Genomic DNA, 27,168 nt, shown 5'->3' with positions numbered 1-27,168 from the left:
ATCCTGTACGACGAAAAACTGTTTAGATTTCGAGTGGTACAAAGTTCTGAAACTACTATTGGAAGTACAAACTTGCGAACGATGTCTGTTTGCTTTTCCACCACCAGGGGGCGACAACAAGCCAATTGATGACACGAGCGAAGAAGAAAACAAGGAAGTAGGAAGTCAACGTGCGTGTGTCTCATGGAAGGTACAAATATGTTCTTGTACTGTATATACGATGAATATATTGTTGTGCTAATAACTTCATACGTTTGTTAGGGTTTGAATCTGAGCGCTAAATTATTTGTGCTTTTTATTTCTCTGCATCGATGTGATAAAGAGTTGCCTTGTAAAGTCCCTGGTAAAACAGAGTCGTCCTGTATTTAAAAACAGAACAAGGAGTCCCGTATTTGGCGGTTTCGCTGTTAAGTGACGCACTTTGTTTAGTATTTTTATATTACCGTGGGAATCAAAAATAGTCTACCAAATATCAGTGGATTAAATCGACAACAGTTTAGCACAGGCTTCGCCAATAGATGCTAGCTATCGAACACATTGCCGTTCGACTTTTCTGGCATCTGTGTTTATTCCCACCCCTACAGGGTGTCCCTATTTATTTTTGGGGGAAAAGGCAACCACAATCACTAAATGACGTCATATTTTTGTGTCCTTTCTTATGACTGAATTATTTAATTATTAAATCATTTATTAAATCACTTTTATCAAGCATCATGACACCAAAATGGGACAATGACTTTACTATTATCAGGTGATGTCGCAAACGTGACATTAGCAAACAGGAAGTGTCCAGCTCTAACAGGAAGTGCGCGCAAGATCAAAGACAATGCTGCCGACTGGCACAACTTGATGCTCCGCTGGGAGAAACTTAACGACGAAGGTTTCGCCACTGTGGGGAACATTGCCAACTTGAGGCTGAGCAAGTGAGCATCTCACAACATGGCCGCCAAGTCAGTGCTGGGACCTCAACTCTCACCTCTCGTCTCCGCCTCTTTTCTCCACGCAGCGTGCAGACGCGGGAACGTTCGTCGCTGCAGCAGGAATGCTGCAAACTGGAAGACATCGTCCACAAAATGGTAGCGCAAATGGCAACAAGGTGACACGCGGATGTTTTGAGTTGCGTCTGATCTTCTCAGGAGGCCATCGTGGCCAAGATGCGGCGTCTGATGGCGTCACAGCGAGGTCTTCTGGAGCTGGAGGATTTTCAATTTGGACCCGAAGGCAGGAAGGTTCCCCTGTTCCTCAGCTGGAGCACCAAACAGTTTGGTGAGGCTTTGCTTCTGTTGGTAAAATATCTTAGCATTAGGAGGCAAAAATAGCATAAAGTTTAAATATTAAAGACTAAAATATGCAATTAAAAAAAAATTAAATATTATCATAAACACAAAGAATAAAATTGCAATTTTAGAAAAATTAATTGGGTTAGATTTTCAGTATGTGAACCTCATTAAAAAAAGTTTGGATGCCCCTGGTCTCGGGTCTAGCAGTTACTTCATTATGAGACTCGGCACCAAGTCCGAGTCCATGGTTCTCGTCTGGAGAAGGATGGAGCGCCATCTTCAGGTCAGGGATGTCTTGTTCACGAGTGACGGAAGGATGGAACATGATGAGATTGACAGGCGAATTGACATACGTCTGCATAAGGCAGAATCAGTAGAGCGCCCAATCATACAGCCAATACTACTCGGTACATGTTCATCCATTTTCCTCCGCTTATCCGGGTCCGGGTCACGGGGGCAGCAGTCTCACTAGGGAAGCCCAGACTTCCCGGTCCCCGGCCACCTCCTCCAGCTCCACCGGGAGGACACCAAGGCGTTCCCAGGCCAGCTGTGAGACATAATCCCTCCAGCGTGTCCTAGGTTTGCACCGGGGTCTTTTCCCGACTGGGCATGCCCGGAACACCTCACCAGGGAGGTGTCCGGGAGGCATCCGGACTAGATGCCTGAGCCTCATGACCATAGGTGAGGGTGGGAACATAGATCCAGCGGTAAATTGAGAGATCGGGGGCAAGCATAAGGGTCCGGTGCGTTGTGTGTTGGGTGGCGGTCAAGGGCGGGTGCCTGGGCGACCTGGTCTTCGGCGGCCAAATCTGGTTCTCGGTACACGTTCTTTGTTCCAAACACGCGAGCGTGTACACTTGCTGTTCCAGACGTGCCGTGCAGCATCCTATCGGACGCCTTCACCCGGGAGCTACGTCTCAAGCGGACCATCCTGCAGGAGACGGCTCACAGCCCGACCTCGGACCTGAGCATGGTGTACGTGTCCTGTTGGCTGCACCAGCCATTCATGACCACGCAGGTCAGATTGGCGCTGGAGGCCATGTTGCTGGAGACGGGCCACCGCCCTCTTTGATGTTATCTTCTGGGACAAACTGAGAAAAGCAAAAGTTCTCATGTTGCTCTGACGGATTTTATTGGAAATGAGGAAACGGCATCATATGGAAGGGAGATGGACTATTTCTAATGAGTACACTTGGAAAATGGTCATGTTATAAAAAGTAATAAAATAGTGCAACTTTGTTTTTCATAAGTATCTACATATAAACATCATCTGTCACGTGTCCAAATATGAAAACAAAAAAAAATGACATCCACACTCCTGTTTCTTAAAAAGTCGTGATGTGGTGAATGAATGAACCGATCCAGTACTTTCATGGTTTATGGACCAGGTTCATGTAAACATCAAGACTTGGACTTGTGTCATGTGACAGGCTAAGAAATAAATAAAGTAAAATGAGTATTCATCAAGAAGTCAAAGCTGCAGTATCCAGTCTGTCACGGATCAGGTTGGTTTGGATCCATCAGAGGCCTCAATGCCGAGCAGGGCCTGCACTGCCTCCAGGGGGACCCCTTCCGGGGTCTGGATGTGCATTGTGGTACCGTCCGGCCCGTTGACGATGACGATGCGCTCTTCTCCGGGTTCCGCTAGCTGGACCGTCATCCCCTCCGTCTGGATGTAGATTTCCTGGCCCTCTTCAAGTTCTTTTGTTTGACAAGACTCTACAAGTTCCAAGGCAGTCTGGCACACAGGTGCCACATCCTGAACTGGACAGGACTCGGGTGTCTGGGCGGATGCCGGGGGGGACTTGTCCTGAATGTTCACCTGTTGGCTCTGGTGTTGAGCTTCTGTTAGAGGGACCTCCTCCTTCTGGTGGTTACCTGCGGTCACCTCCATGGGCGTGACGGGGGAAGGGGACTCTGTGGGCCCCGTGGAGCTGAAAGACCACAAACCACCACTCAGAAACCTGCCGGGACCAATTAGCCAATCAGGAGCTGAACTCACCGGGATAAGTCCGTGGCGGTGGAGCTGCACACTTTGGCTTCACTTGGAATGGGTGGCGGCGGAGAGACCACGCTAGATGTTGGATTTTCGCCGCTCGCAGGGTTCACAACTGGAAATGTGGTAGAAGGTGATTGGCTAACGCTAACCGGTACAAATACTCCGGGTTCTGCAAGCATGAGAAGATGTACCGGTTCTCTCGATGCCGTTCTGGTGCAGAGGAACGCTGTTCTCCATCTTGAAGCGCTTGGATGGCGGCAGCATCTTGGAGTTCTGCGGAAACAAGGTTTTCAGCTTCTCATGTTCGGGCGTCATTCAGGACCTGGATCCGTACTCCAAAGACGTGGAATTACCTCCATGTATCGGCTGTTTTTAGTACTCAGACTGAAAGCGGGAGAGGCTCCGGGGAGCACCTTCATCCGATTCACCTCATCCAGGATGCCCAGACACCTGGCCACCTAAAAACGCCAAAGTCACCACACTTGGAACTCTGGAAGACTTCAGATGACCTCTCACCTCAATGTTCCTGATCTCGAGGGGTGAAGCTCCGCCCAGAGGGGCCATGATGTAATCCTGGGCAGCTTGTCTCACATGAGTCTGCAGGGACTCAAACTCCTTGTAAATATCCGGAAAATGACTACGAGGTGGACCGGCACGTTCCACCTGGAAAAAAAGTTTCCAAACTTTTGTAAGATTCCGAACATGCTAGTGCCATGTACAATGTGTGTGTGTGTGCGTGCGTGTGCGTGCACGTGCCTTGGCCAGCAGCATCTCCCACACACTTAAGACTTTGGTCAAACGAGGAAGAACGATGTCCATCAGCTCCTCATCCTCGCACTGGTCCACAAGCTGCAACGCACACACCGGTTATGGAACTGGTCCACAATGTAAACCACTGGACAGTCACTTCGCACCTCCTGTAAGCGTTCTCTTCTCCTTTCCACCTGCTGCTCTGCCGTTGCCATGGCGATGCCCAGCTTGGGAGGCCGTCCGCGGCGCCCTCCCCTCCGGATGAAGCCACCTGACACCTGAGGAAACTTACGAGGAAGTCGGCGTTATTGTTTATTTTCTTTGTGGACGTTCTTCTACGTTCACATTTAAAAACAAAACAAGTTTACCTTGAGGGACGACCCCAGCGATCGCCCCCGACCCCTGCCCCGTCCTCGCCCTCGGGGCCTGCCCGGACCCCGGTGGTGGAGGCCTTGGAATGCTCCGGCAGCTCCGAGGCCCGACTCCTGTGGGGACACTCACCGAATTAGCATGCGGGGCTAACAATGAGCTCGTTCCGAATCAATGGTTCCTACTGTGCTGGTTGCCTCGGCAACAGCTTTGTCGTCATTTAGCTCCTCTTTGGCGGCGACGCAGGCGGGCTCCTGTGATTGGCTTTCGTCGCTGGCGGCGTGTGGCGTGTCGCAGGACGGTTCCGGCTCCCCGTGGCTCGGGTTGAGTTTGTAATGGCGGTTCAGGCCACCCGGGCCGATGTAGGCCTTGTCGCAGGTCTGGCAGCGGTGGGATCGGGATTTGTGGCTGTAGGTGAGTGACATGGAGTCGTCGAGGGCGGAGTCATCCTTCCTGCCAACCTCCCGCTCCTCCTCTTCCATACTCATGTCAGAGTAGTCGTCGGAGTCGGACTGGTGGCTTTCGGCCAAGTCCTCCGTCTTGATGAACTTGTAGTCTTTAGCTTTGTACTTGGGAGGTCTGGAGACCCGGCCGGACCGGGTCTGGACTTTAACAGCTTTCTTCTCTCTCTTCTTCACCTTCTTCTTTTCTTTCTCTGCATCCTTTGTTGCAGGAGGCGGGGCCAGCAGAGCTCGGCCTGCTGTGGAGGGCGGGGTCAGCGGAGCGGGGGTTGGCGAAGCACCCGGTTCGCAGGTCTTAGCTGCCGCGGATACTTTGACTGGGCTTTTAGCGGAGGTCGTCACGGCGCCGTTTGCGGGGGTCTTTATCAGCGACACGCTTGCAAATTTAGCAGCGGGGGTGGGCGGAGTCTTGGCAGCGGAGGTGACAGGCACGGAGGAGGACACGTGTTTGTGCGCCGCAGGAGAGACGACACCGGAGGACGTCTGAGCTGGTAGCTTGTGGACCAACGGGAGCAGCGATCCCACCACGGGGGAGGGGCTTTGAAGGAGCAGTTGGATGGGGGGGTCTCCCAAATTCTGCTGCAGGAACAACTGCTGGCCCTGCTGACCCACCACAGGCTGGATGTGAATGATCTGTGCGCTGCCATTGGCCGACAGAGTCACCTGTGGCTGACTGACAGTCTGATTGGCGTGCTGGGGAACGGGCCGGGGCTTCACTTCCTGTTTAGGAAGAGCCTGGATCTGGATCCTGACTGGTTCTGACTGGGGACCGAAAAGGAAAATCAGTGTCAATGTCACCCCCCACGCCTCAAATATCAATACATTTAAGTGAGAATTACATTTATATTCATATTTTAATGCCTTAAATTCAAATAATTGTAGTCTTCCTGGTCAACTTGACCAAATGCAACAATTTGGACTTTGGTGTCCAGCGTACCTTCTTCTGGCCCACCTGGATGGTGCTGCTGCTCTTCAACTGCTGCGAGACGTTGCTGCTCTGGGGAGCGGTCTGTACCTGGACCACCTGCTTCACCGTCTGCTGCAGGGCCTGGACTTGGTGCTGGGACTTGGTCACCTGGCTGATGACTTGCTGCAGCTGGGTCGGGTTTAGAGCCGTATTCTGGACTGTGGTGGTTTTGATGGCCTGGCTCTGCTGGAGCAGCTGGGCAGCCTCCGAGTCCGACACCTGGACCACCTGCTGCTTGGTGAGCTGTTCCAGGAGAGACTGTTGCTCCTCCGGGGTCAAGCCGGAGCCCTCCACCAGGCTGCCGTCCGGTTGGACGTATATGATGGTGGTGTTGCTCATGTCCGGGCCCAAGCTGGTCAAGTCCGCGCCCACCACGATGCTTTGCTCCTCGGGGCAAGTTTGTAAGAAGTCCACTAGCTGGGAGCTCTCCCCAGCGGCGGCGGGCATTGCCTGCTCCTCATGTCCGGGCTGGCCGCTCTGATCAACGGATTCCGCATGCAAACTGTTCCCGCGCTGCTCGTCCGTCACGCCTTCCGTACCGTCGGCCTCCTCGGCGCTGCGGGCGACCGGGCCTGGCAACACGGCGTCCTCGGGCTGCGTGGAGTCCGCGGCGTGGGCCTGAGCCGAGGAGCTTGGCGGCTCAGCGGGTGTTATTGTTCTGCTAGAACCACTATCATCCTCGTTGTCCGCCATTTTGACTGCGCGGCTACTAGCTCAGCGGCTAATAGGGATCCAGTATGTAGTTCGAATCAAATGCAATTAGAAATCAACTTCACCAAATAGATCGTCGCTCGTGAAGAATGCTTGCGTGCTGGTGAGTAAAAATGTCCACTGTGGTGAAGAACAACATGAACACAAAAGGAGATAGCGGGACAAGATGACGGAACCTTGGAGGAGTTTTCTACTAGCCTAGCTTAGCCTTCACCCAGCTCACATGGGAGGCCAGTTCCCCGAAATGGATCGCTGGACCGAACTCCTATTTCACACGGAAACACGTCGTTTGTTTTTCCAGACGGTCACATATTCTTCTTCTTCGTCTGGTTTAATTTCGGATTGCGGCCGTAACATTAAATGTCATATCACTTCTCCCGATACATATGTGTGTAACTGTTAATGTTGTTTATTTACAAAAATACACAGTTGTGATTGTGATTATGTTATTTAGGTATTGGAGATGTCAATACCCACATCCGAGTGCACATACACTATAATCGTGACACGTTTGAATGTATTTACTAGGTCGTAATACAGCCCGACAAATCTGTATTTTATGAAAGAAAGTAGAAATCCACTTTCCTGATTTTCCATTCGTTTCCACTTGCTTTCATTAATATCGTTCGACGTTATCCCATTCTTGGTTTAAAGTCAATTTCCGGAAAACTACAAGACGGATGCGCAATGCGAAGTGTTGGTTGGGATGTTTTAACTCCAAACACCATAAATAAAAAAAGAGAAAACGAATACGCAGAAAGATGACGTAGTTGACCCCAAGGGGGCGGTGCTTCCGCATGCGCACTTGATGACGACAACATAATGACGTCTGCTGGACTGACAGGGCGATGTCGCGGATGTTTACTAGCCAGCTGCGAGGATGAATAACATCTGGATGAACATCTGAGCATCTTCATTAAACAACGTCCCAGTGAGTGTTTGACGCTATTGGACCTTGTGCTGATTTCGTCTTGCCAAGTAATGCTAATCATACTGCTAGCTACTTTAGCTTCGTGCTAGCGTCGCTAGCTAAAAACACGACAGTGCTACAATGCGTCGTTTGTTGTGTGTTATCGTGGAGCTGCAGTGTAATCTCTGTGCTGTTTATGTTGTGATAGCAGACAAATTGACTACGGGGATTCAGTGCCTTGCTCAAAGTCATCAGGAAGCAGACTAGCATTTCTCCCACAATTAACTGCAATTTGTATTTGTCGGCAGCATGACTCGGACCACCACTATTCCATTCTTAAGTGCAAGGCCTTACTGTTGCCTCGTTTTTAATATCTTCTATATATTGACCGGATTTGTAAGGAATCTAACCCTTTTTCCACCTCTGCAGAAACATGGCGAGCCAGCCATCTGTCCTGAGGGAATTCTGCCCACTCCACCATCTGCTGCACGCCATCCCAGCCAAAGTATGACCCTGACCATTCCCGCCGGGAAGGCCTTTTCTCTTGTTATCATGACTCTGTTGTAACTGCCCGGTTCCATTATTTAAGAATAATAATACTTTTTATGTGTATAGTGCTTTTCAAAATACTCAAAGACGCTTTACAGTGAAGAAAAATTAGAGTTGAGTAAAAGATGCATTCAAATACAACATTCATACATTAATTCAGAGCTAAAAACAAGGCTAAAAGCGGGGCACAGTAGTCAGATATAAAAAGTTAGACATTAAAAACGGATCTAAACAGGTGGGTTTTTAGTTGTTTTTTGAAGGTGGGAAGGTTGGGGCAAGCACGGAGTGATTGGGGCAGAGGGTTCCAAAGGGTGGGGCCAGCGATGGAGAAGGCTCTGCCTCTCCAGGTTCGGAGCTTGGTCTGACAATCATCCTTGCAATCATCTTTTCATGAATTTTGCCGAAAGTTAGGATTTTGGTGGTTACAAACCACATAGCTGTACCGATATGTATAAAAGAAAATAAATATAAATTGAAGTTACAGTAAACCTCGGATATATCGGATTCAATTGTTCCCACTGGTTTTGTCCGATATAAGCGAAATCCGTTATATGCGTATACCGGAAAATGTCCGTTTTACGCATATATGGGATTTATATCCGGTATATGCGTAAATGGGATTTTATCCGTTATAAAAAGGCACTTCCTTGACTATGTTTCCAATGTACCTGGACTGGCCAATGAAAAGAGACGTAAGGTAATGAGAATTTAACTTTATTGGACTCTGAGCATAACAAATTGTTAATTAAGCTACGCCCTGTTACGCCCGTCAGGCCTACGTTATTTCCAATAGTGAGGTTAAGATCTCATTCACTGCTGTGCTAGTATTATTGACGTCACTCACTTTTATATTTGTCCTAAATCTGGAGCCAGGAGAAAGACAATAGCCAGGGACATCAACAAGATTAGCGTAACGATGCGGCCATCCGATATATGCCAGGGAAATTTCATGGAAATGCATTGGAACGGGACTGGAGATTTTGTCCGAAATAGGCGAAATCCGTTATAAAAAATCCGATATATGCAATGAATTTTTATTGGAAATGCATTACAGAAAAATTGGTTCTTTTTTATCTGTCCGTTGTGAGCGAATTTCCGATATATCCGAGTCCGATATATCCGAGGTTTACTGTATTTTTGAAATTCTATACCATAAATGATTTGTTAGTAATCATGTTATTCAGTGTGAATTATGCTGATGTCACATTGTTGTCGTCGTTGATAGATAGCTTGACCGGCAGAGGGCGCGCCAAGCCGTGTTTGACCTCAATGAAACGTGAGTGAAACTCTGACTTGATGGTGCTGATGGGTCTGGGTGTCCTGCAGGTTCAGAGGGGATTCCGCTCGGTGGTGGTCTACCTGACGGCGGTGGACAGCAGCAGTGACTTTGTGGCAGTGGGCAGCAGCATCGGCATGTTGTACCTCTACTGCCGCCGCCTGGCACACATGAACAAATACAGCCTGGAGGTTCGACACGCTTCTTTTCCGGCACTCTGCCGTCAGTCCAGTCTTTTTATCGTGTGTGTGTACTCTCAGGGAAAGTGCGACGCCATCACAGCCGTGAAGCTGCTGAGCTGTTTTGATGATCTGGTCGCAGTGGGAACTGCATCCGGGCGTGTCGCCGTCTTCCAGTTGGTGTCCCCGCTTCCGGGTCGCAACAAACAGGTGAGGACATTTTGAAAAGGAGGAGGGTTGAAGGTGAAGCTGTCAAACCGTGACGCCTGCGTGTCTGCAGCTGAGGCGTTTTGACGTGGTGGGCCTCCACAAAGGAACGGTGACTTCTCTGGCGTGGAGCGCTAATGGCATGAAGCTCTTCTCTGGAGATGACAAAGGACGCGTGGTTTTCTCCGCTCTGGACCTGGATCAGGTGACGCTACAACTTTGCAGGTAACCTCAATGTTAACATGAAGTGGCACCGCGCCCGCCTGACTGTTTGCACGTGCACGCGTGTTCAGGGCACGTGCACGCCTGTACTGCTGTTGGAGGAGTTGTGTGGTGTGGTCCAGTTGGACTACAGTCACCAGGTGCTGCTTGTCTCCACGCAGCAGAGATCTCTACTGTACTGCACACAGAAACAGGAAGTGCAGCAGCTCGGCACCAAACCCAGGAAGAGGTAAACGCACATTTAATGGAGAACAGAGTCAAATACAGTAAACATCGGATATATCGGATTCAATTGTTCCCACTGGTTTTGTCCGATATAAGCAAAATCCGTTATATGCGTATACCGGAAAATTTTATGCATATATCGGATTTATATCCGGTATATGCGTAAATGGGATTTTATCCGTTATAAAAAGGCACTTCCTTGACTATGTTTCCAATGTACCTGGACGCGCAGGCAACGCTGTAAAATGACGTCGTATAGCGGCCTGTCACGATTCGGCAAATCGGAGCGCCACGATGCGGCCATCCGATATATGCCAGGGAAATTTAATGGAAATGCATTGGAACGGGACTGGAGATTTTGTCCGAAATAGGCGAAATCCGTTATAAAAAATCCAATATATGCAATGAATTTTTATTGGAAATGCATTACAGAAAAATCGGTTCTTTTTTATCTGTCCGTTGTTGGCGAATTTCCGATACATCCGAGGTTTACTGTAGAATTCATCTTTATTGTCCACTGAGGAAGAAAAAAAATTGGCTCACCAGCACAGGAGACAATCATTGTACATTAAAACAAAAATAATAAACTTATAGCATTGACACAATAAAAGCAGAGGATGGTAGAGCTGTTCTTATATGTAATTATTGTTAAAAATCATCAATGACTTTTGGTATGTAACATTATTTAAAGCAGGGGTGCTCATTAAGTCGATCGCGAGCTACCGGTCGATCGCGGAGGTGGTACTGGTCGATCGCTGGTCGATCGCGGCGTGACCTTAAAAAAATATCATCCCAGCATCAATGCCGTCACTTGATTGATATACAGGGCAGCCATTCAGATGACAACTGAATGTTGCCCTTCGGGCGACCAATCAAATCAAACAACGTCTCTAAGTGCAGCAGAACTTATGATGTCAGCCTATCATCCATCCCCGTTACTCGATTGACATACAGGACAACCAGTCAGATGACAACTGAATTTTGACCTTTAGGTCACCGCTCATGCGTAAACAACGATGCAAAGTGCTAAGCTAGTCGGCGAATTGCGAGATTTTAAGCCCTCGCTAAAGTTTATGGTCACTAAAATGAGTGAAGGAGCTGGACCAAGTAAAAAGGCAAAAACTGGACCAAGTAAAAAGGCAAAAAACATATCACTTCCATACGGATATGGAATATTATACGGATATTATGATACGGATATTATCCATGACTGATAAACATTTGGAAGTGTGCTTGAGGCTGGCTATCAGCAGCTACTGTCCGGACTATGCATCCCTGGCTGGTTCAATTCAGTGCAAGTCATCAAAGTAAACTCAGGTAATTACAAAAAATGTTAATAGTTAATTATGTGTGTTTTGCAATATTGGCTCATTTGGTTATGTAAGGTACATCAACATACATTGTACGTACAAATAATCCTCAATACATTTGAAAATAAATAGATGTTTTGCATTTTTGTAGTGGGTAGATCATTTTGACTCGCTCATTTTAAAAGTAGCTCGCATGATGAAAAAGTGTGAGCACCCCTGATTTAAAGGGACCTTTGGCCAGAGGAGCTCGTTAATACCGTTAATACGTCAGATTTTAGAAGTTCAAACTGACAGGACAGAGACATTCAAATGACTATCAAGGACTGTCCCAAAATATAGTACAGGGGATATTAACAATTGTACATCAACAATATTAATAATTGTGTTAATAGTGCAAGCTTGTAGTCCCGTTCCCCATCTGTACTGAACAATGGCGACACACTTGCTTTCATTTTTCCCCTTTTCTTTGTCTGTTTACAGTACAAATTTCATTGGGAAGGCCAAGTGTTCCCAAATTTGTGTTCCCAATTTTAGCCACAGAAGAGGCTTTTTTCAAGCTCTAGCGTCTCCTTGACACTTGGCACACTTCTGATGTTTATTGTGTGGGAAATCGGTACGCCTCTGTAACAAATTGAAGTGTCTGCCTGAAAAAATGCGACAAGGAAAACCAAGAATGCACCGGATTCATACGTATATTCATATTCATACGTTTTACAGCAGTGGCAGGTTTGGGGCATGCTTCCTGCCAGCTCTTTGCAAACAGAGCGACCTGCAGGTGTTCGCTGCTCGTCCTGGTCTAAGACTCTGGAGGTCTGATGTCGGAGGTCATGTGGTGGACACCAGACTGCTGAAACCTCTCTTCAGTGCTCAGGTATTCTACTTGTACTGGTAAGCTGGGATAAAAAAATACCTTCTTTTCACTTTTACTTGCATTTTCTTGTTGCCAGATTCCTCATTTTGAGATCTTCCCTCACCCTGGTCCAATCGGGGCGTACCGTCCGGCAGACCGACAGCTGGGTCTGCTCAGCTGTTTCCTCAAAGATGGCTGGATCCTCAGCTGGAACGAATACAGTGTCTATGTCCTAGACTGCATTAATGAGGTACAGGTTTCACCGCTGACCCTGTTGGTTCAAAGCCAGGTCCTGAGACACTGAGCTACTGACAGTCGATACAATCACCAAAAGGGGCCCAAACCACTACTTAAAAAAGAAAAACATACCGATTTTGTGTATTTAATGTTACATAATAGGGCTGCACTGTGGTCAAGTGGTTAGCGCGCAGACCACAGCTAGGAGACCCAGGTTCAATTCCACCCTCGCCTATGTCTGTGTGGAGTTTGCATGTGTGCATGCGTGGGTTTTTCTCCGGGTACTCTGGTTTCCTCCCACATTCCAAAAACATGCTAGGTTAATTAGCCACTCCAAATTGTCCATAGGTATGAATGTGAGTGTGAATGGTTGTTTGTCTATATGTGCCCTGTGATTGGCTGGCCACCAGTCCAGGGTGTACCCCGCTTCTTGCCCGAAGACAGTTGGTGACAACCCTCGTGAGGATAAGCGGTAGAAAATGAATGAACATTATTCCAACAGTAAAATATGGTGGTGGTAGTGTGATGGTCTGGGACTGTTTTGCTGCATCAGGACCTGGAAGACTCACTGTGATAAATGTAACCATGAATTATTGTGAATATGCAAATATGGGCTGCACGGCGGGCGAGTGGTTAGCGCGCAGACCTCACAGCTAGGAGACCCGGGTTCAATTCCACCCTCGGCTATGTCTGTGTGGAATTTGCATGTGTGCATGCGTGGGTTTTCTCCGGGTACTCCGGTTTCCTCCCACATTCCAAAAACATGCTAGGTTAATTAGCCACTCCAAATTGTCCATAGGTATGAATGTGAGTGTGAATGGTTGTTTGTCTATATGTGCCGTGTGATTGGCTGGCCACCAGTCCAGGGTGTATCCCGCCTCTCACCCGAAGAAGACAGCTGGGATAGGCTCCAGCACCCCCGCGACCCTCGTGAGGAAAAGTGGTAGAAAATGAATGAATGAATGGAACGTCATAAACGTGCTAACAAGGATGCTAGTAAGTTCTAAGCTCTTTTAAAGATGGCTGACTCTTGATGGTGGTTTGTTCAGGTGCTGGTGGGAGCACTGGAGAGCAGCGGAGACATTGTGTCTTTGTCGTGCTGTGACAACGAGATCTTCATCTTGAAAGGAGACAGAGATTTGATCAGACTCTCCGACAGTCCGGAGGGGGCCATCAGTGCCCGTGAGTGCGTCAGGCGGAGTCCAAGCAGAAAACAAACACAGCGGCCCCTTGGTGCGACCTCCATTGTTGTTTATCTCTCCTTCAGTGTCAGACTTCCCCATGCGCCTGTCTTCCCCTTTGACACCTCCCAACATCCTCCCAAGCACTGGATGCGTGGAGATGGCTCAGCCAATCAGAACCATGGCCATCATTGTGGAAGGAGGGGGTCCGCAGGCAAGGTGCGGCGAGGAGGGAAGGGAAGAAGAGGAGGAAGCGGAGGAAGCACAGGAGAAGGATGAGGTGATGCGAACTCTAACTCTGTAGGAATTATACCAAATGAAAAATAGCCTTTTGGCTAATTCTGCAGCAATGCTAATTGATGTCCAATTTCCCCTGATGTTGAAGCTGAAGCTGAAGCTGCAGGTCATGTGATACTTGAGTGTTTTTTTTACCTAAATAAATGTGTATTCTGTCAGGACGCCGCGGTCCTCACCAGCTGCTCTCGTAGCCGCAGCAGCTCTGTGGCTTCCTGGGACAGTCTCCATGGAAACACCTCCTTTGACCGTTGCGGTACGCCCATGGGGCAGGAAGACATGCACCAGGAACTGGTGGTGAAAGCTGTGAAAGTGAAGAAGAAGAAGAGAGGCCAACAAGGCGAGGAGCGTGCGGACAGCCGTACTGCGAGATGGACGGACACTGACTCTTTCTTTCCTTCGGCAGAAAGCAACAGCGGGAATCGTCTGTCTGAGAGCCGTTGCTCGGACTCCATGCTTGTGGTCCAAGATGGCAGCTGCAACGATGGACGAAGCGAACGTGTGTCCCTCCTGGGACTGGAGGTTCCAAACCTGCAACCGGAAACGGCGATGGAGAGAAATGGGATGGATTGGGAGGACAGGGGTTCGTCTTCCACCCAATCCAGGTTTGTAGTAGAACACTCGTCTCCTCTTCTTGACATCACCGTCTTAACCTTATCCCCTTCATCAGCTGCCACCTCCTCCCAAGCTGCACGATCCCTCAGGACCCGCAAAGCCCGGTTGTCCCCCTCACCCCAAATGTGGATCTGCTGCTGGAAGGCCCCTTCTCCTACAAGAACAACACAGTGCAGGATGAAGCACAGCCAGTGGAGGAGCAAGAGGACCACTTTCTGATCAAACCACGGGTGTGTTGGTGATCATGGTTCCTCATTGTCATGGACCCAGGATGTTCTCGCATTTGGGATGCTGTCAGTTAGATTTCACACAGGCACAAAGTCATGTGTTAGAATGGCGGGACGGTCTGCGTTCTTATTTGAGATCCTCCACAATATGGTGTCAACGAGGATCACAGAGGGATCGAAATGTGATTAAGAGTGCAGTTTCTCTCCTCATCTGCAGGAGGAGGAGGAGGAGGGCTCTGTGTCACCTGCTGATGCGAAGGACCAGATGTTTGATTCTACCGGACTCCCCAACAGGAAGCAAAGTGTGTCGAGTGAGGAGGAAAACGACATCTATTGCCACAGTCTGCCCCCTGCTGACAGTACAGCAGAACACAGCAGCTTCCAAAGCCAGGAGACTGACGGACAGTTGCACCAGGAAGCTGAAGACAGACATGGACTCAAACCTGACCATGTGAGACCTCTATAGGAGACCTCTATATTATTATTAATATTATTTATCAATGTTATTCTAGGGCTGCACGGTGGGCGAGTGGTTAGCGCGCAGACCTCACAGCTAGGAGACCAGGGTTCAATTCCACCCTCGGCCATCTCTGTGTGGAGTTTGCATGTTCTTCCCGTGCATGCGTGGGTTTCCTCCCACATTCCAAAAACATGCTAGGTTAATTAGCCACTCCAAATTGTCCATAGGTATGAATGTGAGTGTGAATGGTTGTTTGTCTATATGTGCCCTGTGATTGGCTGGCCGCCAGTCCAGGGTGTACCCCGCCTCTCACCCCAAGACAACTGGGATAGGCTCCAGCATACCCGAAACCTTAGCGAGGATAAGCGGTAGAAAATGAATTAATGTTTACAACCGGGCTGAGTGATTAGCGTGCAGGCCTCACAGCTAGAACACCCGAGTTCAATTCCACCCTCTGTGTGGAGTTTGCATGTTCTCCCCGTGCATGCGTGGGTTTTCTCCGGGTACTCCGGTTTCCTCCCACATTCCAAAAACATGCTAGGTTAATTAGCCACTCCAAATTGTCCATAGGTATGAATGTGAGTGTGAATGGTTGTTTGTCTATATGTGCCCTGTGATTGGCTGGCCACCAGTCCAGGGTGGACCCCGCCTCTCGCCCCAACAAGACAGCTGTGATAGGCTCCAGCATACCTTGAAACCTTAGTGAGGATAAGCGGTAGAAAATGAATGAATATATGATGCATATAATAATGTAATCAAATATTACAACAGTTACTTTTATGGCAAATGTTGACCCAAAATTGTCTCAATGACTAATTTTTTCTGCATGTGGGTTTGTGAAAATTAATATTGTTCTTCTTTCCTTGTCTTACCAGTTGGCCGAAAGCTGGATGGGATACTCTGGACCCGGATGTGGAATACTGAGTCTTCATGTCACTGACAGGTGTGTGTTTGTGTGTGTGTGTGTGTGTGTGTGTGTGTGTGTGTGTGTGTGTGTGTGAGACTTGAGGTAATGAAGTCAAGCCGTGATGTTTGTGTGTTGCAGGTACGTGTGGTGTTTGGACTTTAAAGGTGGATTGTTCTGCAGTCTTCTGCCCGAAAGCGGTCTCAATTGGCAGCGCTTTGAAGACAACATCCACCAGGTGGCGCTCTCGCCCTCAGGTGAGCTCATGCAGCAACACATGCTGGATGTAGTGTTCGCCGTGGGATGCTAACCGTGGGCGCGTGTGCCAGGTCACCTGCTGTGGAAGGTGGAGCAGAAGAGCATGACGGCGTTCGCTTGTGCCAAAGTGTCAGGAAGAGGGAAACGTCACTGGTATAAAGCAGTGGAGCAAACCGCCTTCGTGGCGCTCGGTGACGACTCGGCCTGGATCATCAGGACCAACGGAGACCTGTACCTGCAGACGGGTAACACGCCGCATCTTGGCACAATGTCCTCACTTGAAGAGACGGCAACAGGACTCGGCTCTTTCAGGTCTGAGTCTGGAGCGCCCGTGCGCTCGCTCAGTCAAGGTGGACACGCCGTGTGTCTTCAGTCAGGTGTGCGTCAGAGGGGGCGTGGTCTGGGCGCTGAGTGAACACAACGCTTTATTCTACAGAGAAGGACTTGATGCCTTCTGTAGTCTGGGAGACACCTGGAAGTACGACACTGTCAGGTACGCCTACTGTGTGTTACCTCAATACTACTTCATAATTACTATTCTTGTATTACCTTAGTGATATTGGAATATTATTGTAGTTCTACTGTATTAACTATTTATTAGTGATATCATGATACTACTGTAGTTGTATTGTAGTGACAGCTCAGTAGTATTAATGTAATGTCCTGTCATGTGATCAGTGAGGCTCAGGGTGTGGAGTTGATGTGCGTAGCTTTGGGAGACAGAGGCATCGCCTGGGCACTCGATGTCAGCGGCAGCCTCTGGTTTCGAACCGGCATCTCTTCATGCTCACCTCAGGGAGAAGATGACCATTGGTGGCAGGTACAGTGTGTGTGTGTGTGTGTGTGTAGGAGAGGTCCATATGGTGTCGTGATGTGTCTCTCAGGTCAGTATTTCCGACTACGTGGTCTTCGATCAAGGCAGTCTATTCCAGACCCTGTTGAACGCCACACATAGTGTTGCCACGGTAACCAAGGCGCCGGTGGAACGGGTGGTAGCGTTCTTGTCTCAGTACTCGCAGCGCCAGCCCACCCTTGTCAGCGCCAACGCTGGCGGCGTTTGGGTGGCGTCCGGACGGAATCAGCTCCACTTGGCCCGTGGCAGCCTTGTGGGTCAGTATTATGGCATTTAGACAGTATATCAATACATACTATATATCGGGGGTGCTCACACTTTTTCAGCATGCGAGCTACTTTTAAAATGACCGAGTCAAAATGATCTACCCACTACAAAAATGCAAAACATCTATTTATTGTCAAATGTATTGAGGATTATTTGTACGTACAATGTATGTTGATGTACCTTACATAACCAAATGAGCCAATATTGCAAAACACACATAATTAACTATTAACATTTTTTGTAATTACCTGAGTTTACTTTGATGACTTGCACTGAATTGAACCAGCCAGGGATGCATAGTCCGGACAGTAGCTGCTGATAGCCAGCCTCAAGCACACTTCCAAATGTTTATCAGTCATGGATAATATCCGTATCATAATATCCGTATAATATTCCATATCCGTATGGAAGTTGTATGTTTTTTGCCTTTTTACTTGGTCCAGTTTTTGCCTTTTTACTTGGTCCAGCTCCTTCACTCATTTTAGTGACCATAAACTTTAGCGAGGGCTTAAAATCTGACGCAATTCGCCGACTAGCTTAGCACTTTGCGTCGTTGTTTACGCATGAGCAATGACCTAAAGGTCAAAATTCAACCAGTCATCTGACTGGTTGTCCTGTATGTCAATCAAGTAACGGGGATGGATGATAGGCTGACATCGTAAGTTCTGCTGCACTTAGAGACGTTGTTTGATTTGATTGGTCGCCCGAAGGGCAACATTCAGTTGTCATCTGAATGGCTGCCCTGTATATCAATCAAGTGACGGCATTGATGCTGGGATGATATTTTTTTAATGTCACGCCGCGATCGACCAGCGATCGACCCGTACCACCTCCGCGATCGACCGGTAGATCGTGATCGACTTAATGAGCACCCCTGCTATATATATACTTTTACTACTGTAAAAGTATACAACACATCCCATTGTTTTACAGGAACATTTTGGCAGAACCTGGTTCCAAGAGGAACAATGTCGGCCACCAGGTGGACCTTCATCACGTCTTCAGTAGTGCCTGACAAAGATGGTAACACACCTTGACATCCAAACACAAACACACGCACACACATTGATAGCAGTTCGTTTCAGGTGCCTTCCTGTGGTTGGCTCAGAGCAGAAAGGATCTCTTCTGTGTGTGGGACCAGGACGGGGAGCTCCGGCCGTCATCGGTGCCGTTGCCACCTGAGGTCAGTCGCCAGTGGAACGTCTCTGATGTTATCACGTTGACCTTCACCTTCTCATGGCTGTCCAGGTGGAGCTGGTTCACCTGTCGGCTTGCCGTGACGCCCTGTGGGGACTGGACTCCCATGGCCGGGTCAGTATTCGCACTCTGTCTCCATCCTGTCCCACTGGCCTCAGCTGGACGTCGCTGGACCTCAGTCAGCTGGGTGGGTTTGTTTTTTAACTATGTGATGCTTAATTATTGCTGAGTCATTGATTGAACTCATGTGCTGCCTTTGGAACAGTCAGTATTTACATTTTCACAAACCCACATGCAGAAAAAATTCGTCATTGAGACAATTTTGGATCAACATTTGCCATAAAAGTAACTTGTAATATTTGATTACATTATTATATGCATCATATATTCATTCATTTTCTGCCACTTATCCTGGTGCTGGAGCCTATCCCAGCTGTCTACGGGCGAGAGGCGGGGTACACCCTAAACTGGTGGCCAGCCAATCACAGGGCACATATAGACAAACAACCATTCACACTCACATTCATACCTATGGACAATTTGGAGTGGCTAATTAACCTAGCATGTTTTTGGAATGTGGGAGGAAACCGGAGTACCCGGAGAAAACCCACGCATGCACGGGGAGAACATGGAAACTCCGCACGGAGATGGCCGAGGGTGGAATTGAACTCGAGTCTCCTAGCTGTTAGGTCTGCGTGCAGCCCTGCATCATGTATATACAGTATATATATTATTATCAACATTATATATAAGGGTACAATAATAGGATAAATGTACTATAATACTATATATTATAATAATATAATAATAATAATTAGATTAGCTCCAGAACACATACTCATGTATTATTATCAACATGATATATAATGATACAATAATAGGGTAAAGGTACTGTAATACTATATACTATAATATTCCATTAGCTCCAGAACACATACACACATATAGGAAGCTAACGAGCTAACGACAAACAACACCAAACAACATGTGTGGGCTCTATTGTACCATTCTGATGTTCAGTCCATTCCCATGCCTCACAGCAAGGAGACCCGAGTTCAATTCCATCCTCTGTGTGGAGTTTGCATGTTCTCCCCGTGCATGCGTGGGTTTTCTCCGGGTACTCCGGTTTCCTCCCACATTCCAAAAACATGCTAGGTTAATTAGCCACTCCAAATTGCCCATAGGTATGAATGTGAGTGTGAATGGTTGTTTGTCTATATGTGCTCTGTGATTGGCTGGCCACCAGTCCAGGGTGTACCCCGCCTCTCGCCCCTTTTTTTTTATTTAAAAAAAGGAAAACATTGCTATTTTGAAAATAAATCATGTTGACATTTTTTTTGTCAACATGTTTCCAAACATCGCACACGCCCACATACCTGCTTAGTTGTGTACCACTGACAGCTGCCCGTTGCATAAGCGGTGTTATGTCGCTCCACAGAGACGTTTCCAGACTAGAAGGGCAGATCTGTTTTTAGTTGTGGTCCTTCTCACTATCAGGGAGCGCATGACTTGCTGCTGTCAGTCAGACTCTCAACGTGTCCTTCAAGGCACAAGTCAAACTTGTTTATTCCACCTTGTGACCGCACAGCTGGGAGGGCTGACGCACGGCCACGATCCGCTTTCAGCTCGCGTTCGGTTTTGAACTTCAACCCCCGACATCAGCAAGTTTCTTTTACATTGGTAGCAGGAAGTCAACTGAAGAGAATATGTAATAGTTGCTACAATATGGCTTATAAAATCACATGACATAAAAAATTACAACCAACAAACTCTTTTCGTGAACTCTGGCCTCTGGTTTCTGGACGACCTGCTCCACCCCCCAAAACCACTTGAATAGTTCTGTACATAACCTGAGTAGTATGTCAGTCAAAATAGCTACATAGCGTTTATTATAGGGGTTTATAGGTTTATTATGGTCATGGTAATGGTTTAATTTCATTTGAACATGCATCAGATTACAATTGAATGCATCCCATAATCAGTTCCCAGTTCCACATGTCCAAAAGGAGTAGGAAGAAGCAAAGCTTATTAAATCCTACCCCTCCATCTGGTACTTTTACAATCAGTAACTGTTACATTTGTTCACTTCCTGCTTTCCATAATACAGTTTAAGGTTGTTTTTTTTATAATGTACCTTGGCTCATCGTTGTGCATTGTTTGAGGTCCTTACTCAATCCATTCCATAGTTTGATTCCGCATACTGAAATGCTATGGCTAGCATAACGTAGTCCTAGCATAGAAGTGTTTCAAATGTACTTCTTCCCTGAGATCATATTTCTCCTCTCTTGTAGAGAAGTATTGGATGACATTTTTAGCTAATTGGTTATTTTTAGCCTTATGCATTATTTTAGCTGTTTGACGATTTAACTATATCAGCAAGTTGAAGTATCTGTGATTTTAGAAATAAGGAGTTACAGTAAACCTCGGATATATCGGATTCAATTGTTCCCACTGGTTTTGTCCGATATAAGCGAAATCCGTTATATGCGTATACCGGAAAATGTCCGTTTTACGCATATATGGGATTTATATCCGGTATATGCGTAAATGGGATTTTATCCGTTATAAAAAGGCACTTCCTTGACTATGTTTCCAATGTACCTGGACGCGCAGGCAACGCTGCAAACGCTGCAAATGACGTCGTATAGCGGCCTGTCACGATTCGGCGAATCGGAGCGCCACGATGCGGCGATATATGCGAGGGAAATTTAATGGAAATGCATTGGAACGGGACTGGAGATTTTGTCCGAAATAGGCGAAATCCGTTATAAAAAATCCGATATATGCAATGAATTTTTATTGGAAATGCATTACAGAAAAATCGGTTCTTTTTTATCTGTCCGTTGTGAGCGAATTTCCGATATATCCGAGTCCGATATGTCCGAGGTTTACTCTGTAGGCGGCATTATGAATTATCCTTACTGGCCTTTTTTTTTTTTGCAGTACATTTAGCCAGTGAAGATTGCTTTTATAGTTATTATCCCATATTTCCACACAATAAGTAAGATATGGTAGAACCGGAGAGCAATAAAGAGTGTGGAGTGATTTCCGATTGAGAACCAATTTTGCTTTGTTCAATACTGAAATATTTCTGGCCACCTTATGTTGTATATTTGTAATATGAGGTTTCCAGCTCATATTTTCATCTATTTTGATCCCCAGAAATGTATTTTCGTTTTCAATGTCCACACCGAAACGCATACTTCTATAGTGGTATGTGTTTCAAAGAATTTATTTTCGTTAGTTGACTTAGTTGCTGGAGACATCTGTTCAGCGCTTACTTTGCCTCGAAAGCACAACAGCAAATCAGGCGCGGAGCTTAAAGTCAGCTGAGTGATGTCATGTGACATTTACAAAGTGGCGTCCATCATGTGGGTGCAATCGACCCACACTACCTGGACTGGTTGATGGTGATGGACGTAACAGGCACCCCAGTGCTAGCATAAAGTGTCTATTAGGAGAAAACAGGAATTGCACTACGTTTCTTATCTGGTTGCTTTTTGGACGGGAACATTTTGAGCTTCATCATCTGATTTGTGGGGAGTTGAGGAGTCAAAGGTCAGCGGGGTAGCAGTGAAATCGGAATCTGTTTCCCCTCAAAACAGACTGACCTGGAATCTTTTTGTGGAAACGACGGGAGCGGACATGATCCCATTCCGCCCTTCTCCGCTTTCTTGGTTCACATAGAATGTTTGGATATTTAAAAGTGGTGCGGGATTTTGTTTGTCCTAAATACTTTGTGCGCGTGGGTGTCAGACTTTTCACCTCTGCATTGACGACATGATGGTTGTTGTTCGTGACACGTGGGGGGTTGTGGTATCAGGTCAGAGGAATCAATCTTGTGGTCCTGCATGCACAAGCCATACGTATTCTTCATGTCCATGTCTTTGTTTTTCATGAGACAGGAAGTGTTCGTTTGGTCAGTGTGAGCTGTGGAAGCCAGAACGTTTGGGCCCTGGACAGTCGAGGCCTGGTCTACTTCAGAGTCGGAACACAACCACTGAACCCCAACATGATGCTACCTGCCTGGATCCACATTGAACCACCTGCACAGGTAACGCATCTAGAAATGTGTCCTGGCCAAAAACGCCAGGACACAGTAGCCTAGAACTGACGAAACATTAGTCAAGACTCACCTGTCCAGGTAACACGCGTCTAGAAACGCTAATCCAGAACCAGACCCAACTTTCCAGGTAACACATCTAGAAATAGTCCAGAACCACCTGTCCAAAAACGCCAGGACACAGTAGCCTAGAACTGACGAAACATTAGTCAAGACTCACCTGTCCAGGTAACACGCGTCTAGAAACGCTAATCCAGAACCAGACCCACCTCTCCAGGTAGCCCAATTGTTCAACACATCTAAAGACACCAGTCCGGTCCAGAAACACTCAGTCAAAGCCACCGTTCCAGGTATACATGTATAAAAACACTAGTCCAGAACCACCACCCCAGGTATTAGAAGCATCTCGAAAGACTAGTCTGTCCAGGTAACACATCTAGGGCCACCCGTCCAGGTATCCGGAAGCACTTTTCTATGTAACGACGACATCGTGTTCTTGCAGCCAATCGGAGTACAGCTCATCAGTATTCAGACGAGTCCAAATGATCGTCTTCTGTGGGCGTTGGACAACAGAGGTGGGGTCTTCGTCAGGACCGGGCTCAGTGACGAAATGCCTGTCGGGACAGACTGGGAACCGGTGCAAGGTCTGTCCGTTTCAAGTGTCCTCACTTCGCCCATACGTGTCTGCGTGTCCTTAGACTTGTCTGTCCGTCCGTCATTCAGGTCTGACGGTCAGTCAACTGCTTCTCAGCTGTCGGACAGTTTGGGTTCGATGTGCCAATGGAGACATGGCTCGACGCTACAGTGTCTCCGATAAAAACCCAGCTGGAGACTACTGGAAGAAGATCCCAGGGCACGCTACTTGCTTAACTGGTGAGACGTACTCCTTACCGGTACCGAGCCTCACCGGGACTTTAACCCGGACGTCTCCTTCCTGTCCCTGCAGTCACTCCACATGATGACTTATGGGCGGTAACTGCTGTTGGCGGACTGGCCCGTCGCATGACAAAGCTCCTACCGCAAGCTCAGCGTAGACCTGCTCCTTCCGAGATAAATGTTGGCGACGATGAGGACGACGAGTGGGAGCTCCTCTGATGTGATTTTGTCCACGTATCACTTGCCCCAACCTTGAAACGACCGCCCCAACATCCAAGGACATGAAGTGTCCCACCACGATCCGTCCTTTTCCACTCGCTTTTCCTGGGAACTGGAGCCCTTCCCAGCTAACTTTGGGCACGTTGTCATCCACGGAACCGATCAGTGCGATGTACCGCTAGCACTGGGATATTTAAAGATGATCAAGTTGAGCAGTCTGGAGTTGGGAATAGGAATAGAGGGTGAGTTAAAGGTGGTCTTTGGTGTGGAAAGGTGTCCAGAGGAAACGTTCCGAGTTCCGTAGTTTCACTTCTAACACGTAATACTTTTTATTTGGGGACCTATTATACTCATTCGTTCATTTTCTACCGCTTATCCTCACGAGGGTCGCGGGGGGGGGGGTGCTGGGGCCTATCCCAGCTGGTGGCCAGCCAATCACAGAGCACATATAGACAAACAACCATTCACACTCACATTCATACCTATGGACAATTTGGAGTCGCTAATTAACCTAGCATGTTTTTGGAATGTGGGAGGAAACCGGAGTACACGGACGGGGAGAACATGCAAACTCCACACAGAGATGGCCGAGGGTGGAATTGAACCCGGGTCAGCTAGGAGACCCGGGTTCAGCCTATTATACTCATTTTTCTGCCCTTTGTATTGAGTTGTGTATAGAGCAGCTACACACGGTAACAGCACATAAAGCTTTCTAGATCTTCCAGAGTCTGCACCTATCCCAGCTGGATTTCATGCTTCCCTCGAAAACAGTCGGTTTTAATTTATTCAACCCACAGCCCGCCTCCAGGCACCCCCCCCCCCCCCTCGGGTGGGTTGGTCACACACTCGAGTGCTTAGGAGGACTTGGAGTTGATAAATGCTAGTTGATAAATGCTAGTTGATAAATGCTAGTTGATAAATGGCGATTTATCTTTTTAAAATATCCGCTTCTAACATCGAGCCGTATGCGTTGCATCCCGAATCCGATCCGGAAGTAGAGACGAGACAATCCGAAATTTCTCAAGAAAAGGGTTTACTTCAAGACGTCTCTCAATGGTAATTAGCTTTAGCATTTTAGCGGTTTCGACAGCTTGTGGTCATAAGGAAGCCCGTCTATGTGTGACATCACAAACGTCCAGTTTTACAACGCCCTCTGAAACCAAACCAAACGCTTTCAGCCATCCCAAACTTCTTTCCAAGCTCACATCCAAATGCTCACACCTCATTATCTGACACGAGAATACGACATTCTAGCTCCATTTATAGGTCAGAAAAGTGGAAAAACTATAATAGGTCCCCTTTAAAGGACTTTCCAGGTCAGTCAACCTGGACCGCAGAGACTTTAGTGAGTTCGGTTAAAATGATGTGATGGAATGAAACATGATTTGGGTCAAAAGACTTTAAACAGGACTGGACTGGACTCTAGTGGACCTGTAGAATATAGCTGCACTTTGTTGGACTTTGGACTTAAGTGGACAGAGTCCAGAACCTGGATATGTGAGTACAAACTTATTATTAAAACACAGAAGCCGTTTATTAACCAAGTCTTTTTATTATGCAAAAAAAAAATCAAATGTACATCAGCCGATGCTCCTAAAAAGTCACCTGAGTCGGCCATAACCAAAGCATCATGTACTCTGTTTCCATGGCAACGGAACATCTGGTCCCATCTTGCTGTGTGGCCGCAGGAAAGCCGGCAACTGGCGGATTTGACCCGGGACCGACCGGACTAAAGTCCTAAGAGCCTGGTGCAGAAGAGGGGGTGGGGCCTGACCGCTCAGCCAGCTGAACAAGTCCTTTCCGAGCAGGTTTTGCCAGCGCTGCTGCTCGTCCCGTAGGGGGCGCACTGCCTTCGGTTCTGCCACGAAAAGCAGCAGCAGGTCGAGGCAGCGCCGGGCGTCATCCCGCTCGGCAGCGGGTGCGCCGCCGAGTCTCAGCAGCGCCGCATCCAGACCTTGCGGTCGCGCGCCGTGCACGAGAAGCAGCAGCAGGCAGTCCACGCGCGACAGCTCCACGGCCAGCTGAACCGCCGTCTTCCCCGCGTCGGCCGCGTGCGCGCACCCGCCGCAGGTGTCCAGGTATTCCCGCCGCCAGCCCTCTGGCGCCAAGTCCTTCAGTGCGTCCATCATCAGGCCGAGAATGGCGCGGCGGTTGTAGCGCACCGCGATGTGCAGGTGTGCCGCGCCGCCGCTGCTGCGGCACACGTTGCAGCGCGCCGCGTGAAGCGCGTTCACGGAGAAGTTGTTGAGCAGGTAATGCGCGTAGTCCCGGTGGTCGTGCACCAGCGCGTACATCAGCGCGTCGGCCGGCGAGAAGGAGCGCGGGCGGCCGTCCTCCCAGAAGAACACTTCCATACTGCGCATGTCCTCCAGCAGCCACACCGGAAGTTGCTCCCGCACGGCGCAGTAGAAAGAGAAGGCGGTCCGCTCACAGTGCCGCTGAGATGGCGACGAGGACGCGGCTTCCGGTGGAGACGACAGCAACCACGGCATGACGTCACAGCCGACCACAGACGTCCCTCCAGTGGGAGCCTTGTGGGACTGCGTGTGTGTCCGCGGCGCCTTCAGCTTTAGGACATTTATAGGCCGTCAACAGCCCGCCCACCGCGTACATGCGCACTTTGGGGGCAGGGCCTGTCCTGCATTGCACGCATAGCGAACATTGTCACGTGATTGATTATTGATATATGATCGACTACACTATGGACGTCTGTGTGTACGCAAACCAGAACACACACACACACACACCCTATCACAAAAAGAAAACAACCCTCTTAACAAAAACAAATCATGTCTAGAAACCAGAAACTGAGATCGTAGTACAAGTATGTGAACTTATTGTATTATAATAAGTAAATAGTAAAGTCCATTAATAATAGTAGTACATAACGGATGATACAGTAATCACACAAATAAACTCTTGGTTTGACTTGGTTTGTGTTTTTCCTTGTTTTCGACATAACTTACTAGTAAGACTTTTATTTTGTCGAGGCCATTTCCTGTGTTTGCCCTTGTATGGCGACTTCACGTTGTGTTTGTAAACTGCCGTATCATTACTTCTATTTGCATGTGCTGCTCTACGTTTGCTTTTGCCTGCCTCATTCTGTCGTGCCTCTCCTTGTGAAGCTACCGTAAAACACACAAAACAAAAGCAACGTAATACATAACAAATAAATAACACACAAAACAATTTAACTATTCGTTTATATTAATGTGTGAATGTTCCGAGTATACTTGAACGCACCTCAAAAAT

General features: G+C 47.9%; 5 protein-coding genes across 11 annotated transcripts in view; 3 read left to right on the top strand and 2 right to left on the bottom strand.

The window, feature by feature from the left end:
* The first annotated feature begins 849 nt into the window (after nt 1–849).
* LOC131140698 (cyclin-dependent kinase 2-interacting protein-like) lies at nt 850–2,352 on the top strand. The gene is made up of 4 exons (XM_058091364.1): nt 850–923; nt 1,007–1,076; nt 1,137–1,266; nt 2,150–2,352. The coding sequence occupies exons 1-4, from the start codon at nt 850–852 to the stop codon at nt 2,350–2,352; spliced, it is 477 nt and encodes a 158-aa protein (XP_057947347.1).
* On the top strand, nt 1,149–25,456 carry LOC131140100 (tectonin beta-propeller repeat-containing protein 2-like). 6 transcript variants are annotated; one of them, XM_058090227.1, is made up of 27 exons: nt 1,149–1,266; nt 7,877–7,952; nt 9,323–9,463; nt 9,533–9,661; nt 9,732–9,863; nt 9,952–10,109; nt 12,133–12,286; nt 12,363–12,515; nt 13,552–13,684; nt 13,770–13,963; nt 14,140–14,317; nt 14,384–14,582; nt 14,648–14,822; nt 15,037–15,270; nt 16,155–16,222; nt 16,325–16,440; nt 16,513–16,686; nt 16,754–16,934; nt 17,120–17,261; nt 17,326–17,551; nt 18,495–18,584; nt 18,647–18,744; nt 18,810–18,945; nt 22,664–22,812; nt 23,324–23,465; nt 23,545–23,694; nt 23,768–25,456. In XM_058090227.1, exons 2-27 carry the CDS (start codon nt 7,881–7,883, stop codon nt 23,914–23,916), a joined length of 3,873 nt encoding a protein of 1,290 aa, XP_057946210.1. In that variant the 5' UTR covers nt 1,149–1,266; nt 7,877–7,880; the 3' UTR covers nt 23,917–25,456. The 6 variants fall into 6 exon arrangements, 3 of the variants coding, with proteins under 3 accessions (XP_057946210.1, XP_057946211.1, XP_057946209.1); XM_058090228.1 differs by lacking the exon at nt 1,149–1,266 and adding an exon at nt 6,174–7,468 and having other exon boundaries at nt 15,040–15,270; XM_058090226.1 differs by lacking the exon at nt 1,149–1,266 and adding an exon at nt 6,179–7,468.
* On the bottom strand, nt 2,394–7,271 carry LOC131140101 (uncharacterized). 2 transcript variants are annotated; one of them, XM_058090230.1, is made up of 10 exons: nt 5,812–7,271; nt 4,584–5,621; nt 4,398–4,514; nt 4,194–4,316; nt 4,036–4,128; nt 3,796–3,942; nt 3,633–3,737; nt 3,471–3,552; nt 3,283–3,391; nt 2,394–3,214 (listed from the first exon to the last, which is right to left on the bottom strand). In XM_058090230.1, exons 1-10 carry the CDS (start codon nt 6,517–6,519, stop codon nt 2,782–2,784), a joined length of 2,955 nt encoding a protein of 984 aa, XP_057946213.1. In that variant the 5' UTR covers nt 6,520–7,271; the 3' UTR covers nt 2,394–2,781. The 2 variants fall into 2 exon arrangements, with proteins under 2 accessions (XP_057946213.1, XP_057946212.1); XM_058090229.1 differs by having other exon boundaries at nt 5,797–7,270.
* On the bottom strand, nt 25,455–26,675 carry LOC131140105 (ankyrin repeat domain-containing protein 9-like). The gene has a single exon (XM_058090234.1). The coding sequence runs from the start codon at nt 26,406–26,408 to the stop codon at nt 25,545–25,547; it is 864 nt and encodes a 287-aa protein (XP_057946217.1). The 5' UTR covers nt 26,409–26,675; the 3' UTR covers nt 25,455–25,544.
* A 442-nt stretch (nt 26,676–27,117) lies between these two features.
* LOC131140104 (REST corepressor 1-like) overlaps nt 27,118–27,168 on the top strand; it is a 6,022-nt gene continuing 5,971 nt past the window's right edge. Inside the window, exon 1 of the mRNA XM_058090233.1 lies at nt 27,118–27,168. This exon is cut by the window's right edge and continues 459 nt beyond it. The gene's annotated coding sequence lies outside the window, so the exon portion shown is untranslated.

This window comes from Doryrhamphus excisus, chromosome 13, assembly GCF_030265055.1.
Source record: "Doryrhamphus excisus isolate RoL2022-K1 chromosome 13, RoL_Dexc_1.0, whole genome shotgun sequence".
NCBI lineage: Eukaryota > Metazoa > Chordata > Actinopteri > Syngnathiformes > Syngnathidae > Doryrhamphus > Doryrhamphus excisus.
Note: the sequence above shows the minus strand (reverse complement) of the source record. Positions and strands in the feature narration are given on the sequence as shown.